Below are 15,608 nucleotides of genomic sequence, written 5' to 3' on the forward strand. Positions count from 1 at the left end.
ATTCTCCCCCGAACCCCCCCCCCCAACAAACACACAGTGAAACAATAGAGTGTCCATGCAGCAAGAACAAAAACAAAAAATTACCTCGCTGCATGAAACGACCAGGCAACCACACACTGCAGTTATTATTAGTTAGGTAAGTTAATATTAATGTTAATGTTGTTTGCACACATAGAGGGGAACTTCTAGTATTCCCTAGCACAAATTTCATGCCTAAAACGCCATTAAGAAACAACTCACAATTTGGGAAAGAGTTTCCAAAAATTTTATGTATTGTCATACAACTATCAATTTCTCAATATTTATTTACTAACTTACTGTATGTTTAATGCATTTACTGTACATCAGGATAAATGAGACATTGGGAACAAGCACTATGCATTATTACAATTAGCTACAGAATGTAAGTGCTTTTTTTTTTTATCAAGACTCACAGGACTCTGTATTTGCTTTCAATTAACAAGCCTTTCATTTCTTGAACTCATTTTATCCATGGCAGGGTTTGAGAGGGACTGGTTACTATTTATGTAGCATCAAGGAGAAGGGAAGTACCATCCCTATAATGTTCCATTGCAAGGCACACAGCGTTCCTTACTGATCTAACAATACCTACAATGAGAAGAGCAGCTGGAGTGTACAAAAAAAAAAGCCTACACATATATGGAAAGAACATGCAAACTGTACAGTGAATGACCAGTTTGGGATTTGAACCAAGTCTACGGTGCTATAAGCTAACCACTGCACCCCAGGGCTGCCTGATAATAAAACAAAATATAATATTATTAATATTTAAATTAAGTCAGAATTGATATAGGATACAATATTTCAGGGAATATGCTTTTTTTTTTACCTGCAAGTCAAGCGCCAGACATCAGCTGGGTGCCCTTTAGCAAGAAAATTCAAAACAGATGCTAAAATGGATATCATATGCTAATATGCCTGACTTCACTGAATGAGTTCAAATCCAGTGTTTACTGAGCAAGACATGAAATCCTAATACACAATATTCATGTAGGCCTTGCTATTTTGCATTCAAGAATATATGCACTTAGTTAATTAGGACATACTGTCTATTTTAATCAAACACAAACACCAGTTAAGAAAAATAAGAAGTCCTCTAGTAAATTTGCACAAATCAGTTACCTTAGATTACAATACAAAATAATATTATGATATTAACCCCTCTGCTTTGCTGATTCCATGTTTAGTAGGATACCTCGAGCGGCTGTATTGAACAGAATGAGGGTCATCAGCATCAATCAGGCTTATTTACCATGTTAACAGCATGTGGCCTTCACAGAGAGAGACCTTATGATTTCAACCTATCATGGAAAGTTAGAGAATGTAAATTATTTCAAAAATCAGGTATTAGGGACAAATATGACTGTATTACACCATTATTACTATTTTAATATGTTTTATTCATCATGCCCATTAACGCTAATCTTGAGATTATGGAAGCAGGTACTAAAATACAGTATAAAGACTGATAGCTTGATAACATGGAAGTCAGGGAGTCAAGCAAATCCTAGACTGGGAGATGGAAACAGGGAGGTGGTAACAGCAAATTATGACATGATCAATGGAGTATTCTGTGGTCTGTCATACTAGGTGAAAAATGTCTCTCTGATAAATGAAGAGTAGTGAAATGATTTATTATTCAGAGAAAGACTGCATGGATGGATGGATGAATGGCTGCCAAACTACCATGTCACCACTGTTCATCTCCATTAAGGTTTTTTCACATAACATGATTTGGGTGGGGGCGGAAGACTATGTATGGATTTTTCTCTCACATGCATATCATTTTTAAATTGAAAGGTTAAATAGATTTTGACTTCTACAAAGGACATCACTGACAGGGTTCAGTGACCCTCTTATTTTGCTGCGTCGTCAGCATTCTTTTGATTGGCAGGCACATGCATTGTATTCACTCTTGAGGTAAATGGAGAGAATGGCTTGCTAATCTTCCATGAATATAATATGGGGTTAGCAGCAGAGAGATGAATTCCGCTTCACTACAAAATATTATATATATATATATATTTTTACCGTGTTCCAATAAAGCAATTGCCTTTTATAAGAATTATCACTTGAGAGTCTTGACATTTCCTAATTGTGGTGAAAAAAAGCTTGAATGAAGGAGAACAGTATGCATACATATATATATATATACACACTATTTCACTAAATTTCTCTCAGAAAAAAAATGATCAGCCATTATTAATTTATCTACAGCGTGAACAAAAGTTAAAAGCCTACGATATAACTGAAAATGCATTTGTAACATTAAATTGGGTCAATAAAACTGATAATTTTGTTTCTCATATAAGGCAGTATTTTTAATTTGTCTGCTGGATCCCAGCTTCTGACTTCTAGATTCTGACTTCTAGATTTCAGTCCTGGTCCAGGCACTATCTGCTTAGAATGTGAACATTCTTTTATTGTCCATGTTGGTTTTCTACTAGCCAGGGATAAGCACACTTTAGAAAATTGGAGACTGTAAACTGACATCACCATTATCTGATATCACCATGTCTTTTTCTGTTTCTTCCCTCTACCATCATTTTGATGCACCTCTCACCCAATCACCCTTTGCCTTTCACTCTGCATGCTCAAATCAACTAAGTGTTCTCAGCTATTGTCTTCATGCCAAGTATTTCTCTTAACTCAGATTCATCTTTTTCACATTCCATAATATATTCCACGTATCCATCTGGTCATTTAACTTTCACTGGCTATGTCTAACTGTCACAGCACATAAACTCCTCGCATAACTTTTTTTAGAAACTTTACCCATAAATGCTAGAGAGGCTCCTTCAGAAGTCAAAACGGTGGAGAACTCCCAGAATGTTTTCCATACACCTCTCACCTTCAACGTCACTGCTGTGACCGCACCTCCATCTTCACTTAACATGTTTAATTTAAAGTACTAGAACTTCTTCACTTTATCCATAACAACTACATCAGCATCCTGTACCCATCTCATATAATTTATACAAAGGCTGCACTTGCCATCTGAAGACTTCCCTTAACATCACTTTATCTTCTATGCATTCATTTTTAATAACCTGTAGATTGATTGAGATTCTCTCAATACCTTTGGATTAAGTTTCTCCCACAACCTTTACCACACATGCCTCAAAGGTTGTATGTACCCATCTATTTCATGCCTCCTGCCCCTTCACCTACAAATATCATCTTGATCTTTCCTGAATTAACCTTAAGACCTTTCCCAAGCTAACAATCTATTTCAGCATTGTCGCCTTCAATTTCCATTTACTTTGTGTCAGCAAAATTAGATTATTAGCATACAAGACCTCCCATGAAAATCCTTCATGTGCTTCTATCGTTGCCACATCCATCACAATCAAAAAAAGCAACAGACTCAGAAAGGATCACTGGTGCAGCAATACCTTCATCATGGAGAAAAGTGAGCTGGTTGTGAGTAAAGAACAAAGGTCAGTTTTAGGAGAGATGCTAGATTTAGCACTAGGATTTTGGAGAGGTTTTTGCCCACATTCTCAGGTAGCAGTTACCATAAAAAAGGGGCACACAGGCATTGACAAAACAATCGAAGGACAGCACAGGAAGACAGGAATGGTAAAATTGTCATTTCTGTTTCCATTTTCTGACATTTTGCAATAGTGCTACTTCTATTTTGTGTTTTTATGGACTTTGGGTTGGCGCATGTAATAAATAGTTAAGGCAATTGGCAGAGTAAAATCCATGCAGGAGACCGTGTTACAGCTAGAACACTGGAGTGGAGTGGCACTAGTGGCCAAGCTGTTCCAATCAATGGCCAGAAGCAAAGTTTGAGTGTTGGCTCCAGGTCAACAACCAAGAAGCTGAAATGGACAGAAACTGCTTTGTCACCTTTCATTTTGCAGACCTGCCCACACAGTGGAACAAAAAAAGAGGAAAAGACTAAAGACAAAGACATGAAGAAGAACTAAAGAGACAGAAAGAAAACAACACTTACTGGGGTTTGAGTAACACGTCCACAAGTCATGCAATAATAGGACTAGTCAAAATAGCTAAAAAAAGTGCTTTTAAAAGTGTTTTTAGCTTTTAAAAAATGTGCAAACCAGTTAGGAATGATAAGGACATTAATTTTGGGCTGAAAGTGTAGATTCTGGGTATTAATTAATTAATTAATTGGTATAATTAATATAATTAATACTATTATTAAGGAAAAAGTATACTGAGCAAATGAATGAACTTTTCAAATAAGTGCAGCTGGTACATCTGCAAGTCATATGGACGCCAATGTTTAAGTATAGTTTAATTGGGAAAACAAGGAAGCCCTACTACGGCTGTCAGCTATGGTACAGGCACAGGACCAGTGGGCCAATTCTGAACTGAGATGTTTAGCACAGTGAGTATTTGTATGGTGATCAAACAATTCTAGAGGTGGCTTACAGGGGGAATGATGAGGGTTACACAGCTATGATGTCTCATGGCGGTGATGCCAGCCTAGACTGGGTAAAAAGGCTGACAGCAGTCAAGAGTTGCATCTTGGGTGGAAAAGTACAAAAGGCAACTAAGTTAACCCCAAATGTGTGAATAGTGGCCACAAATGTTGGTTTGTTTGTTGGTTTATGCAGTGGCATATGTGCTCTTACTTGGGCAGAGGTGGTTGGCACTGTGGGATGATACCTTTCACATTTTGAAATTAAACGTACAGCTGCATATGCTTAAATAAATAGTTTGGTCTAATTAGCAGTAAGATTCAGAACCAGCATATATTATGAAAAGAATTCACACAATAAACTTAAACTGGCAGTGGGCTAGTTTAGTGGAACGGGTGGACTTGTTGCATTTTGAACCACCAGATCTGATGACATATGAAGACTGCAGAAAGCTAAAGAAACAGAAGAAGTAGGCCGGATCAGATAAAAGTCATCAGGATCGCATCCAAGTTCTTCAGATTGTTTTTGAAATAAAGAAGATATGTAATGGACAAACAGTCACGCACAATTTTTAACACAGGAAAAGCAATCTCTGTAACACAAAACACAAGTTGTGTAACACACTCTTCAAACAATTAAGACTGTTTAATTATATCATAAAGACATCTTAGAAAAGATTTATCAGGGGTGGAGTGTTGTAGTGTGAACTTTTGTATATACATAAGTTGATAAATATTTTGTACATCTTTACTTGTAAGTGAGACAAAGCGAATGTAATATTAGTGTTTTATTTCACTGATATGCTTTCATGTCTAATCCAAGAGTCTTTAGGACTGAGTCAGGAAGTGAATTTGATGACAGGGTTGGGTGAAGTACCTAAAACCAGTTTGGCAAGTGATTCTCTGCAGGCCTCTCTCAATCAACCCCAACAGGAAAGCCAAACTACCTAGATGGCAAGTAACTGGGTGATGTGTTGCAACAGAATTCTACTGGTCTAAAGTTGGCTGTTTGATATTAAAAGCCATTCTATTCTACGATGCCCTATTGGTCGTAAGATTTGAACAGAAAATGTATAAATTTGCTTCATTTACCCCTCCCTCTCTCACACCATCATGGTAAAGGAGCATTTCACACACCATGGACTAAAAAGAAGACCACACTGAGAAGGACAACTCGGCAGCCATATTAAGACAGGCATGCAGCCTGTTCTGAAGAAAGCTGACTAAAAATGACTTAAGTAGAGACATTTTAAGCAATTAACAAGTCTAGTCTGTGTGCCGCCTGAAACTACACAGCCACATTTATCAGGTTGTATGTTTGCCAATATTCAAATGTACTTCACTTATTGTTATTATTTCAATAATGTTATCAATAATACATTATTCAAAGTTGTAACTTAACTCCCGCTTGTCTTTTACTCTATGTAATTGCCTGAGGTTATAGATGTAGAAGAGAAGGTGGTGAGAAGTTATAAAGTATACCACTTTAAAAACAGCGGTAAGTCTATGAGATTTGAGGCATTCTGACAAACGCTACATATTAAAGAATACAAAATGGGGAAAGCAGAGTAATATATACCAAGACAAAACACAGCCAATGTAGAAAACACTTTAAATCTGAGAAACTGTCCTATTATCACTTACTCCTGTGCAAGATAATAGAATTCTTAACATGTTCTCTGCTTAAGTTATGAATGTTACTCAGGATCTGGATGTTTAGTGTCCTTTTCACTGACAATATGGTTGTATCCTTTGAACAATTACACCATAAACACAAGTTTCCACAGGCACATTTCTTTTACTACTCTTTGTACAAGCTGGAAACTTTAACAGAATATTTGCCTGGCTTGCTTAAACTTGGATCAATACTGGTGTCTGAAAATACACTATCTATTGATACTCACAGAATGCACCTTTCTATGGTCTAAGGAAACATTTGGAACAAATAACATTGAATACGGTGATCAAGAAGATATACTCGTCATCAATTTGTGCAAACATGGTGTGATTCAGTTAAAAATTGTACATCTCACACATCTATCTCAACTAGGATTATGCAAAACATATGCAGGACAAGACCTAACTTGTAAATAATGTAATCAAGTGCAGGCTTTTCTTGTTTGTATATTTTGGGAATGCGTAAAACAATTTTTTTATATTAATCAAACAGTCTTGTATTTGCAATTGTAATGAATCCTCACATAGTATTAGTTGAGGAAGCACTAAATGGGAGAAAACCCTGTCAAGAAAAAGCTACTAGTGATATCTTATACCACTTTGCTTAATATCTTATCTAACTTACTGAAAGAATACTTAACCATTCTTCATAAACTAGTGGGAAAAGAATGTCTTATTTTACTTAAAATTAGAAAAGATCACATACTATATTTTCTGTGAGGAATCATCTGAAGCATTTTAGAATCAGGCAGGACTTCAGTAATGCATTAAAATAAATGAACTAGGCCTCTGTTAACCTTTTGATATCAGAATATACTGGGTTTTTAATTCATATACCATAGTTTGCTGAATTGATTAGGGGAGGCTTGCTGGTATTGAATTTATAGTGTATAGAGGCTGTATTTTTTAACTTTTGCTTGTTTTGTTTATAATTGATTGTAATACAATTTATTAAACTAATAAAATACTAACAAAAATAAAGTGTATGGATTAATGAACATTTTACAAATAAGGAATAATAACTTGAACCAATGAGCGTTAACTCTGGGAGATGTACCAGACCATCTTTGGGTTCACTCATACAGGGAAACAGAGTTTACCAACTCTTTAAGCATGCATGACTTTAGCATGAGAGATATATTACAAACATTATTTAAACAGTTTTTGTGAAGCTGGGACACTCATATCTACAAATTAATTTGTTTTATAACATCTGTATCTGTTCATGTTGCTAATTATATTTGTATCAGGCTATATTCAGGCTATGTGATGGCCTCTCTATAAACCCAATTATGGACGGTGACTGCCTCTGCCTAGTTTTTTATCTGTAAGGACTCAGTCAGCTGAAAAGTGAACTATATATTATATTATTTATCTTTAATGAAGGATGAAGCATTTATATTCAATGCTTTATAATAAAAAGGCCTTGCTTTCAGACCATGGTTCTGTCACCAAAACTCTGTTAAGTAAAAAGTGGATTAAAAAAATGGGTAGATGGGTGTTTTTGAGAAGGTGGCGGCTTTGGGTCTTACTTTTAATTTTTGTAAATATTTGCTTTTGGCAGGAGGTGACCTTTCCTGGCAGGATGCACACTTCTTTTCTTTTTATTAGTGTCTGACTGATGGCTATATTTTATTTTTCACACTACTTTCCACCTAATTAATTGCCATGTTAACTAAACAGTACATCTCAATAAATAATCATGACTTTCCTCTCATGTTTTTATATGTTTTAACCTACAAATTATTTTATTTGCCTAGACCACCCTAGCCCACTAACAAAGAAGAATCAAACTGGACCAGAAATAATGGACTGGGGGTACACATATATCGAGGAAAACAAAATTTGACATGTAAAACCATAATCTTTAAGATGAGTGATTTAACAAATAATGGGCGGAATACAAGGACAAGACGTTCTAATTAAACAAAAAAAAAGTTCCTCTTTTGTGTGCTTTAGATAAAAATGAACTTTGGAACAAAGATGTTTGTCTTATGCTTAAAATACTATTAATCCTGAAAGCTTTATAAATACAAATGAAAATGGAATTAGAAATAAGGAAATGTATAATGAAATATTAATTATATGTTTTATGGGTTAATTAAGATTAAAAAGTAAAAGAGAAGCATTACTCCACTTAGAATGTAATGTCCTTTTTATGAGTAAACAAAGTAAGGAAGTGGAATTTTATACATTTATACAAGTTGGAGTTCAAGTCTGGATTCTTACATTTTTCTGGTCTCAGAGTTTAAGAATGTGGGGAGTGATCAACCTAGGGGTTTCATTGAAGGGTCAAGCAAGGTGCAGGACTCAACAGTATATATGCCACTACTATCCCAATGTGGGAGTACATCAGTTATTAATAAATGCTATGCAAACAAGTAACATAATCAGAAATAAAAAATAAAGAACAATCAAAAAATACTTTTTCAAATACTTATGCTATTAAGTAAAGTAATACTGAAAAGAAAACCATGTAAAAAAATCAATGAGCATGTTTACCAGATAAATTATCAGCTAAATTCACGAACATCTAATTAATGTAAATTGTGAAACCTAAAAACGGGTCAAATTTAATCAAAAAGCTGGTTTTTACATCAGTTATTTCTTTTCATTTAAATAATTTTAAAACTAGCTTTCTCCAGCTTTGATAACGTCACCATATTCGATCAAAGTATATAACCCCCAGCTAAAGCTGCTTGTACATTTCTAGTCTTCAAATATCTTTATTTCAGAGGAAAAGATGGGAAGAGGTTTTGCCAAATGCTAAAAAAATCTGTTTATGTTTGTTGAGCATTCATCACAAAGCAAGACTGCTTTTGCTATTTTCATTTTCCAGTTCAATATGGTATGTATTGTGCTGGACAAAGGAAAAAATACTAAAGATCTTCACCCAAGTCATCCTTATATAAGCTAATGTACATATTTGCCTATTTTGCTATTCATAATTTCTGCATATTTGAAGAAAAAGGTTGGTCAGGTAAGAGTATTATTTCAGTAAATTTTGGGGTGACACTTAATAATAGTGACTTTAAGGGCAAACTCTAGTTAGAGCTGTTAGTCACTTATAACATGGCAGTAAGTGACTAATAAATTAACAAGAGGTTGCTTTTAGCCGAATGCATCATTCATACTTCATATGTCCTGTTAAGAGTAAATAGGATGATTGCTGGAGGCTTGTTACAGATCAGTAACTAACTACTATTTACTTGGGTAGCCCCAGTTCTGATGTGTTACCGGTTAATGTATAGTTAGCAAACAATGGTAAACCTGACATGCTTGTCATTCAGACATATTCTTTCCCCACCAGCAATAAAAAGAGTTTACCCTAACCCGTCTTCCTTTCTTCTTATATTTTTTAATTATCAAATTTGCACACATTTACACAATCATTTGGAAAAGTAAATGCACATTTTAATTCTATAGTTTTACTTATTATAGGAATTATATATCTCTCGTAAAGAATTCACATTAAATAACTCGATTAAACTGTTATGTTTTGTTAGACCAAACATTTTAGAACTTGGTGAAGAATACAGTAAATAGCTGCATTTCAAGTTCAAAACTGTCATGTGTGCAGTGTACAGTGAATTTCTTAAATTCTTGTCTGACTAATATGCAGCACACTGCCAATGTCTGGTACATTGGTTATATCCTGATATGTGCAAAGAGAAAGAGAAACAGAGAGAGAACTGAAGATATGCTGGTATTTTTCTTTAAGAACAATCCTCCAAAGCTTGTGCCACCTGAAAGATTTTGATGTAAATATGCAGGAATAAGTTAAATAAAATTTGCTATTTTCTAATAGTCTATTTTGAAATAAGCAAATAAGCCAATCACAGTATATCAGGATATGCAAATCCAAAACAGCCAAGAATTACATTTATGATGTAGCTAAAACATATATTTGAATGACTTAATTTCCTTGAATGACACATTTTGTAAATGATTGTATTCTAAATACAAATAAAAAAGTGTATGTTTAATATATTGCAGATTGAGATGACATGCTTTCCTCATCATGTGTACCAAATTCAAAAGCAAACTATTTTAACCAATTTGTGTGTCTTGAGATAAGAAAACTAGTTACTTTATCAAGTGCTGCTCCAATATGAACAACCAGAGGAAGCGCCACATATCCTTTCGCTAAGCAGATATTAGCATATGTTTTGCAAAGGGTCTTGGTTGGTGGAGATTCAGTAGTTTGTGCTTTCAATGCAGAGACAGAATTGATTTTACCTTGATTCTTAAGGAATTTTTTATTACCCATCCCTGGTGTCTTGTCTGCGGTGGGTTGGCACCCTGCCTGGGATTGGTTCCTGCCTTGTGCCCTGTGTTGGCTGGGATTGGCTCCAGCAGACCCCCGTGACCCTGTGTTCGGATTCAGCAGGTTGGACAATGGATGGATGGTGTCTTGTCCTGTTTTTAGCACTTCGATAACACCAATGAATTACCAGAACCAAAGGCACATTTGCTAAATCTAGCCACGAGTGGTGCAGTGGCTTGTTTCAAATATGGACATTTCACCAAAAGTGGGTATCATCATTTGTGCAGCTCATTCTGAGCATTAAAAGCAGAGTGCCACTCACTAAAAATACTTACAAAATACAGAATGTTAGAAGGTTTTGACCAAAATTGATTTAATTAAAGGACTCATGCCCTTAAAAAATTATGAAAGAAACTGAAGAAGCAAAGAACAAAATGTAGGAGAAGCGGAAAACAAACATATTTAGCTTACTCATGCAGGCTGCTAACTGGGGCAAAACACTTCAAACTTTATTAAATTGAAAGCTGAAGATGTACCATACTTCAAATAAAGTCAATTGCATATATAGAAAGCCTCGGCTGAACTACCGTATATACTCGTGGATAAGTTTTCCCGCGGATATGTCAGGACTTGATTTTACAGTATAATTTCTGGTATTTTATAATGTCGCTCATATAAATCGAATGCGGAAAACTCAAGCTATTGGTACAAGGGATTATGATAAGCTAACGCCCACCTGAGACAGTAACCATGGAGCACACTGCCTTTTTTTCCATGTGGTGAGGCAATCCGTTGTACCAGCGCGTGACCCTTACCTCTCTTTCTCTGTCTATTGTGCCTACATGACCACACAGTAATACCCAAACTATTCCGAAGCAACGTTTGCACTGATTTGTGTTTTTTGTATCTCACACCCTCATGCACCTTTACCGTAAGAGCATCCCTTAGCTACAATGGAGCATTCGATCAGGAGAAAATATGAAGCTGATTTTAAATTAAACATGGTTGAAGTAGCAAAAGAAATTGGTAACTGCGCTGCTGCAACAAAATTCGATGCATCTGAGAAACTGATGTGAGATTGGAAGAAGCAAGGAAATGTAAAAAAAAAATGTAAGTGTCGCATTTTTGAACCGGGCATACAAGTCGGGGTCTGATTTTATGATTGATTTTTCGGGTTTCAAGACCCGACTTATACATGAGTATATACGGTAATCTCATGAAATCTCTAGTTCTATATCATTTGACAAAATGAATAATAAATTGATTTTAATGAATTCAAATACAGCATTTCAAGTATATGTTTCATATTATTGTAAGCAAATGTTTATTCTGTCAATCAGTCTATAAGGCAAATTTTATAAAAAAAAAAAAAAAAAAGCTTAATTCCAGATAGAAATATGGTACTATAAATACATGAATAAATCAACATTGTGCAGGATTACAGTAAAATATAAAATCATAGCAGAAGTTTGAGCCATATCACATGCTGATGTACTGCAGCTTGTTCATTAAGAAACAAAGCTTGTTAAATTATGATTTTGTCAATTTCACTTCTTTACCTTTTAGACGTCCTGGATTGTTCTTGATATTGATATGAATCCCTTGCAAGTGATTTGGACAGAAAAAAACATTTAAAAGCAATATGGAAAAAAAAAACAAAGTACAGAAGTCACACATACAGTATACTCACGAATAGTGCAACAAGAGAAAGGTGATCAAAGAAACCACCAAGCAAGCAAGTGCAACTGGTTTGAGTGGTAGAGAGGTCAGTAATATAATAAAATCATCTTTAAATAAGTAAGAAAGCTCTATATCCAAAAAAAATGTTTAGGCAAAGGGGGATCAATTCCTCTTTCACTCCAGGAACACTTAACAGTAAAATGAGATGCATATTCGTAAGAACCTTACTATTTATTCCACTTTTATTGGGTATGTGTCCGTAACACAGGCTAATGTTTGTGCACCTGTTTTTCCAAACATAGTATACCAAACATGTAAAACTGATTCAAAGTTTCTTACTTGATAAGGCCAGTGTGGATTTTGACCATGTAATATACTGCATTCCAAATATGTTCAAGACAATTTTGTGAAAGTATGATTTCTTATTACACTGTCTTAAATTTTAGTTCTTTAGATTTTTGGGCCAACATCCAGATGGATACTAATAAAGGGTGTTAATTTCCTTGTAGTCGAGCACATTTTATTGATACAGTATAGTTAACCTACATCTTTGCCAAAATAGAATGACCACAGCCAATTTAGTTTTGTTGTTTGTGACATATACTTGAAAATATACAGACAGACACACAACCACACAAACCCAGACACACATATAAAGTGCATGTCAGGAGTAGGAAGGACAGGTAAGCAATTCTGGGCACATTTGACACCACAACACTTAAGAGGATGCACATTTTAATTTCTTCCTGTAATCAGTTTGTTTGCTGCATTGTTAAATATGAGAAAGATTATGTCCACTGAAAAGACTGCTATTATTGCTTATTTAAGCCCATGTATATCTACAGCTAGGTTTAGAACACATTCTATTCAGAATCATTGTGTAAATGATATTGAGGTTTTATGCAATATTAATAAAGATAATTCTGACTTCCAAGTCACTACTGGACATACAGCATTAAAAAGAAAGTAAGAGAGAACCAAATAAAAATGAATGTATAATAGCTAATGTAAGAGAATCTGTCTAACTTACCGCCACCCCTCTGGATGACCAATGATGTCTCTGTCCCCACTGAATATTCTTTGAGTAGATCCACAACCTGGTTGTGGCTGAAGCTTTGCACATTCTGATGGTTAATCTCCACAATGAGGTCCCCTTCACATAAACCAGGACAACCCTGAACGTCAAAAATTTGCTTTACCCTCTGTCCTGTGGGACTGTCTGCTATGGTGAAGCCAAAGCCCTCTGATCCTTTCACAATGGTTATGGTCATAAGTTCAGACTGGGTGGCCCCAGAGGAGGCCATTGATACATTGTCATCATGGACAGGAGGGGGTAACTGGCCATCAAGATGACTCTCTGGAGGGTGCGTGAGTAAGGGCTGATGAGCCAGCTGTTCTGCATGATCCTGCACAAATCGAGGTGTCCGTGAAATGTAATCCATATAATGGTCATAGCTACTTCTTCCATTCACCATTAGTTGTCTGTCCATTAATCCCATTGGAGACATCAAACTACTAGCTGGGTCTTCAGGGTCAAAGGGCAAAGGATATCCACGACATAGCACCAAGTTTACACTCTGACCAATTGGAACTGACTGAAAGAGCTTGACAACATCTGCATGTGTATGACCAAGGACACAGACATCATTGATATAGACAATGACATCACCTGCGGGAAGAACAAGGGAAATATTAAGTGACTAACTGAACATGCAAGATGTCTGAAAACAAAGAAACAGAAAAAAATTGAATAATATAGCTGTCTATTGATTGTTACACAGCTGGCGTAGAACTACAGGATACATTAAAACAATAAATATCACGACTAATGGATTAAAGATGACTGTCACATGCTATGTAATTTTTTTCCCTTGGTACTCTCATAGTTAACTAAGGGTTAACTAACAGAGAAATTGGCAATTGGTCTTTTATTTACATTATTTTATTTATTTAATTTTAACAAGTTACCAGTTGGTCAAACTCATCCAGATTGAACACATGGCACAAACATATTCAGTAGCTTTCATGGAATCATGAAAAATAATTTTGCCTTCATATGCACAGATGTTATGCCAGATGTTCAGATAACCAAGGTATGATCTATTTTCTTATCGGAGTAAAAGAGAAGACACAGTATTATAATACTGATATTAACAAAAAAAAAAACCTTCTCTTTTAAGGCAGAGGCTTCTAAAACTTTATATATTTAATATAATAAGGGGTATTGGTCCCAGCTAACTCATTTAGTTTTAACATAAAGCAAGAAAATACATTTTATATTTTTACTTGAATCACTCTAAATTATCTATATTCCAGTCAAAAGATACATGTTTCCTTCCCAAGATTATGCTATTTTAAATTGGCAGACTCCACCTGACAATTTTATATTTGTTATGTTTGCATTTGTAGCATCATTGGAAGCTGAAGCATATCCTGGTAACATTAGATGTAAGGAGAAAACCCAGACTGATGTTTTCATACTGGGCCAATATAATTACCAATTAACCTAACACACACACATTAGAACATCAGAACAGTCTAGATGAGAACAGGCCACTCAGCCCAACAAAGCTCACCTGTCCTATCCACTTAAATCTTCACAAAATAATATCAAGTCTAGGTTTGAAGGTCCCTAAAGTCTTACTGTCTACCACACTACTTGGTAGCTTATTCCAAATGTCTATAGTTCTCTGTATACAGAAAAACTTCCTAATGTTTCTGTAATTTACCCTCAACAAGTTTCCATCTGTGCCCTGTTCTTGATGAACTCATTTTAAAATAACAGTCTCAATCCACTGTACTAATTTACTTCATAATTTTAAGCACTTCAGTCATGTCACCTCTTGTTCGTCTTTTGCTTAAACGGAAAAGACTCATCTCTTTTAATCTTTGTTCATAACTCATCCCCTGTAGCCCTGGAATGAGCCTAGTCTCTATTCTCTGGTCCTTTTCTAGCACTGATATGTCTTTTTTGTTGTCTGGAGACCAAAACTGCACACAGTACTCCAGATGAGGCCTCACCATTTTGTTATAAAACTTGAGCATAACCTCCTTGGACTTGTACTCCACACACCGTGCTCTATAACCTAACATTCTGTTAGCTTTCTTAATGGCTTCTGAACACTGTCTGGCAGTTGATAGTAATGAGTCCACTATGACTCGGAAATCCTTTTCATAAGGTGTACTTTCAATTTTCAGACCCCCTATTGTCTATTCAAATGTAACATTTCTATTTCCTATGTGTAATTTTCTTGCATTAAATTTCATCTGCCACATTTTGAAATGTGAAAGATGAACCATAGTAAACAAGAGAAAAATTCAAATAGACCAAAGGAGAATTTATAAACTCAACCAGACAGGTACTAGTCCAATGACTTGAACCCAATCTTATAGATTTGAGCAGCTGCACAAACCACAATTCATGAAGGTAGACATTTTTAATGTTTTCTTGTTATCGTGGTGCTGGTGTGTAATGATTTGTTGCATGTTAGTCAGACATACAAGTTAGAATTTAATTGTACTCTACACATGATGATATTAATACTACTAGATGTTTCAAACTTTGTTATATCA

The 15,608-nt window shown here is 35.3% G+C and overlaps 1 protein-coding gene across 1 annotated transcript in view; it reads right to left on the reverse strand.

The window, feature by feature from the left end:
* The window catches only part of magi2a (membrane associated guanylate kinase, WW and PDZ domain containing 2a), a 1,178,725-nt gene that overhangs the window by 165,165 nt on the left and 997,952 nt on the right, over window positions 1–15,608 (reverse strand). Inside the window, exon 10 of the mRNA XM_051924022.1 lies at window positions 13,066–13,704. Within this exon, the coding sequence (XP_051779982.1) occupies window positions 13,066–13,704 (639 nt within the window). The remainder of the gene's footprint in view (window positions 1–13,065; window positions 13,705–15,608) is intronic.

This window comes from Erpetoichthys calabaricus, chromosome 1 (assembly GCF_900747795.2).
Source record: "Erpetoichthys calabaricus chromosome 1, fErpCal1.3, whole genome shotgun sequence".
Taxonomy (NCBI): Eukaryota; Metazoa; Chordata; class Cladistia; order Polypteriformes; family Polypteridae; genus Erpetoichthys; species Erpetoichthys calabaricus.